This window comes from Antrostomus carolinensis, unplaced genomic scaffold (assembly GCF_000700745.2).
Source record: "Antrostomus carolinensis isolate BGI_N321 unplaced genomic scaffold, ASM70074v2 scaffold29963, whole genome shotgun sequence".
In the NCBI taxonomy this organism is placed as follows: domain Eukaryota; kingdom Metazoa; phylum Chordata; class Aves; order Caprimulgiformes; family Caprimulgidae; genus Antrostomus; species Antrostomus carolinensis.
In genome coordinates, this window is record NW_010303648.1 from 532 (window position 1) to 4,896 (window position 4,365).

The following is a 4,365-nucleotide window of genomic DNA, read 5'->3' on the forward strand; positions in this document are numbered from 1 at the left end:
GTGCTTTCTGGGTTTTACCCCAAATTTACCAGTTTCTCTTTTTGTTTTACGTGTCACTGAGGAGAGATCACCTTGGGGCCGTGTCCCCAACCATGCAGGGACCCCGCACATGGTTGTCCCTGCCCTGGCGTGGGCATCACTGGTGCTGTGAGCTCCGCAGGATGGGTACATGGAGCAAACCTGTGCTTCCCAGTGGGAAATCAGACAATGATAGAATGGTTTGGGTTGGAAGGGATCTTAAAGTTCACCCAGTCCAACCCCCCTGCCATCAGCAGGGACTTCTGGCTCTGTCCAAGTCCGTGGGGGGAGGGTGGAGAGAGGTGGGGGTGGGTCTGTTCAACCAAGGACCAAGGGAGAGGACAAGAGGAAATGGGCTGAAGTTGTGGCCAGGGCAGTTGAGATGGGATGTGAGGAAGAATTTCTTTGGTGCAAGGGTTCTGAGGCATTGGAAGGGGTTGCCCAGGGCAGTGGTGGAGTCCCCATCCCTGGAGGGATTGAAGAGTCGTGTAGACACAGTGCTGAGGGACATGGGTTAGTCATAGGGGACTTGTCAGTGTTGGGTTCATGGTTGGACTCGATGAGCTCAAAGGGCTTTTCCAATCCAGGCAGTTCTGGGATTTGGTGATTCTGTATTTCTCCAATTTTAATTTTGCTGCTGCCTGGGAGCACCAGGGCTGGGTGAGCACAGAGCAGCTCCCCTGAACCAGCTTCTCTTCTCCTCCACGCAGGTGGTTGCAAAGAGGGGCAAGGACTACATCCTGAAGCACGTCCCAAACATGCACAAGGATCAGTTCGCCCTGACAGCCTCTGAAGCCCATCTCAAGTACATCAAGGAGGCCGTGCGGCTGGACGACGTGGCTGTGCACTACTACAGGTTGTACAAGGTGAGCACCAACCCCCAGCTCAGGCTGGGCTTTGGGTTTGAGGTGGTTTTTTTTATTGAAAGAAGCAACTTCTGAGGAATTTCTCAGGACTTTGGGGAAGAGCTGGCTGGAGCAGAGTGGTCTTGAGGGCAGTTCTTTGCTCCCAGGTGCAGGGAGATGCTGTTTTTTATAGTCCTGCCATTTTCTTCAAGTTCTGGAGAGGTTTGCTGGGGTGTCAGGAGGCTTCCACAAGGTTTCTGGGATCTTATTTTTCAGTGTCCTCTCCCTAAGAAATACATCCTGGGTTTTTTGATGCTGGTGTTTCCCAACCCATTTTGTAGCATGTTTAATTTAAAGAGGAGAAGCCTTCAGGAGAGGACAGGGAATGGCAAGTACAGAGAGTATCTGAGCATGGCAGGGGCTATATTGGTAAAAAAGGCTGTTAATAAAAAAAAACAACTTTGTTTCCAGCCCCCCAGGGAGATTTTTGTGGTGGATAGTGGCCTCCCAGTACCTGAAGGGGCTCCAGGAAGGCTGGGGAGGGACTTTGGCCAAGGGCAGGGAGTGACAGAACAAGGGGTGATGGCTTGAAAGTGGCAGAGGGGAGATGGAGCTGAGATGTGAGGAAGAAATTCTTTGATGTGAGGGTGGTGAGACAGTGTCCCAGGCTGCCCAGAGAAGCTGTGGCTGCTCCTCCCTGGAAGTGTTGAAGGCCAGGTTGGATGAGGCTTTGAGCAACCTGGTCTAGTGGAAGGTGTCCCTGCTGCTGGCAGGGGGGTTGGAACTGGATGAGCTTGAAGGTCCCTTCCAACCCAAACCAGTCTGGGATTCTGTGACAGTGGTGGCTGCCCCACCATCACCCACTCTGTGTTGGTGCAGGAGCACGTTGGGCTCAAGCATAAAAGTGCCCCAGTTCTGCTTCTGAAGATCCTTCCAAGTTTTTGAGGTTAAACTGCTTTTCCAGACCCGTAAGCTGGGGTGCTTATGGGTGATGACAAGGGCGGTGGGTGCCTGTGGGGGAGACTGGGAGAGGTGTTAGAAGATGCAACCGGATGGTGTGTGTGTGTGCATCATTAGTTAAACAGTTGGACTTTACGATCTTAAAAGTCTTTTCCAACCTAAATGATTCCATGATTGATGTGGCACCTACCTCACGTGGCTGTTGCTGTTGCACGGGAGATGTGGTGACTAGAGGAGGATCCCTGATTTATCCACTTCATGCTGTAAATCAGGTATTTCAATACATTTTTTTCCTCCCTTAGGACAAAAGGGAGGTGGAAGCCTCCCTGACGCTGGGGCTGACGACACGAGGCATCCAGATCTTCCAGGTAGATCTTATAGCAGCCTTCCAATACCTGAAGGGGCTACAAGAAAGCTGGGGAAGGACTTTTCATAAGGGCTGGGAGTGACAAAACAAGGGGAAATGGGTTTAAACTGAAAGAGGGGAGGTTTAGATGAGATATTAGGAAGAAATTGTTTGGTGTGAGGGTGGTGAGACACTGGCCCAGGTTGCCCAGAGAAGCTGTGGCTGCTCCTCCCTGGAAGTGTTGAAGGCCAGGTTGGATGAGGCTTTGAGCAACCTGGTCTAGTGGAAGGTGTCCCTGCTGCTGGCAGGGGGGTTGGAACTGGATGAGCTTTAAGGTCCCTTCCAACCCAAACCATTCTATGATTCTAGGTAGGTGACAACTCAGCTCCTTGCCCACTTCCAGGTGCCAGCAACCCCTGTAGCATCCTCAGCTGAGTCTGTCTCTTCTCTTTTGGCAGAACTTGGATGAAGAAAAGCAGCTTCTCTATGATTTCCCTTGGACAAACGTGGGGAAACTGGTGTTTGTGGTGAGTGTCACCATCCCCTGGCAGAGCATCTCCACCACTCTGAGCTCTGATTTGAGCAGGAGGTGGTGGTGCACAGACCTCAGGCAGGGTGATTGCAAGCTGGGTGGGGTTGTGACAGGACTGGGTGAGGATTAAGAGTATTTTTCTCTCCAGAGCTGATGTTTCTCCTCTCCCACACAGGGCAAGAAGTTCGAGATCCTGCCGGATGGGCTGCCCTCAGCCAGGAAACTCATCTACTACACGGGCTGCCCTCTGCGCTCCCGGCATCTCCTCCAGCTTCTCAGCAGCAGCCACCGCCTCTACATGAACCTGCAGCCCCTCCTGCGCCAGGTCCGCAAGCTGGAGGAGAACGAGGGTAGGTGACCCCCCCGGGGGGTGTGAATCCCACCCATCTCGGGCTCCCACACAACTCTTCTGCCCACCTGAGTGCCCGGTCCGTGTGCCAGCCCCGTGTCAGGGGGTGGCTGTCCCCATGTCCCCCTTGGCCATGCATGGGTGCACCCCGGCCCTGCCAATGGGCAGAGCCTCCCTCTCCTGCCTGGGCTGGGTGCACACAGACCACCCCCAGGCTGCTCAGGGGTGGGCACAAGCCCCACTGCAGTCCCTGATGGCCCAGTTCCTCCCAGTGCCTCAGTGCAGCGCTTCCCAGTGCACCACGTCCCATCTCCAGGCTCAGAAAGCCTTTGTACAAACGTAAGATCTTCCTCCTCCTCTTCCTCTTTCTCCTCCTCATCTTCCTCTTTCTCCTCCTCATCTTCCTCTTTCCCCTCATCCTCTTCTTCTTCATCATCTTCTTGATCTTCCTCCTCTTCTTCTTCCTCTTCATCTTCATCTTTGCTCTCATCCTCTTCTTCTTTGTCATCTTCCTGATCTTTCTCCTCCTCTTCTTCCTCCTCTTCTTTCTCATCTTCTTCCTCATCATCTTCATCTTCTTCCTTCCCCTCATTCCCCTCCTCTTCTTCCTCCTCTTCTTCCTTCTCCCCATCCCCCTTGTCTTCCTCCTCCTCTTCTCCCTCTTCCTCATTCCCCTTGTCTTCTTCCTCCTCTTCTTCCTTCTCATTCCCCTTGTCTTCTTCCTCCTCCTCATCTCCCTCATCTTCTTCCTCCTCATCATCATTATCTTCCTCCCTCATCCTCCTCTTTGGAGGGACAGCACAGCACAGAGCTCAGCAGGTTTGAGGTTCCCCACCTCACCTCACCTCACCATCCCCAGATGCCTCCTGATCTGCCACCCTACTGGGCTTGGTTGCCAGTTCCCCTTGGTGCCCCTGGGTGTCCCTGGGTGCTGGGGATGGGGGGGTCCATGCCCTTCCCGGCAGGGCCAGGGCACCCCAGAGAGTTGGGGCACAGGCTGCCACGTGCCAACAACATGTCACTGGCCTTGCAGAGAAGAAGCAGTACCGTGAGTCCTACATCAGTGACACCCTGGACCTGGACATGGAGCAGCTGGAGAAGCGCTCGCGGGCCAGCGGCAGCAGCGCCGGGCCACAGCAGCTCCCACACCTCGGGCATCGAGGCAGACCCCAAACCCAGGGAGATGGGACATGAAGATGGCTTCTCAGGCACCAGTGCCCACCGCAAGCTGAAGACCTGCAGCTCCATGACCAGCCACGGCAGTTCCCACACCTCCGGGGCGGAGAGTGGTGGGGAGGACCGGCTGGGGGGGGGG

General features: G+C 54.5%; 1 protein-coding gene across 1 annotated transcript in view; it reads left to right on the forward strand.

Moving 5' to 3' along the window:
• Positions 1-728: 728 nt before the first annotated feature.
• The window catches only part of LOC104522017 (FERM domain-containing protein 6-like), a gene marked incomplete at its 5' end in the record, with an annotated part of 5,128 nt that continues 1,491 nt past the window's right edge, over positions 729-4,365 (forward strand). The window contains 6 exon segments of the mRNA XM_010164184.1: positions 729-884; positions 2,126-2,191; positions 2,628-2,696; positions 2,877-3,051; positions 4,084-4,180; positions 4,182-4,365. The exon segment at positions 4,182-4,365 is cut by the window's right edge and continues 40 nt beyond it. Of these exon segments, the coding sequence (XP_010162486.1) occupies positions 729-884; positions 2,126-2,191; positions 2,628-2,696; positions 2,877-3,051; positions 4,084-4,180; positions 4,182-4,365 (747 nt within the window).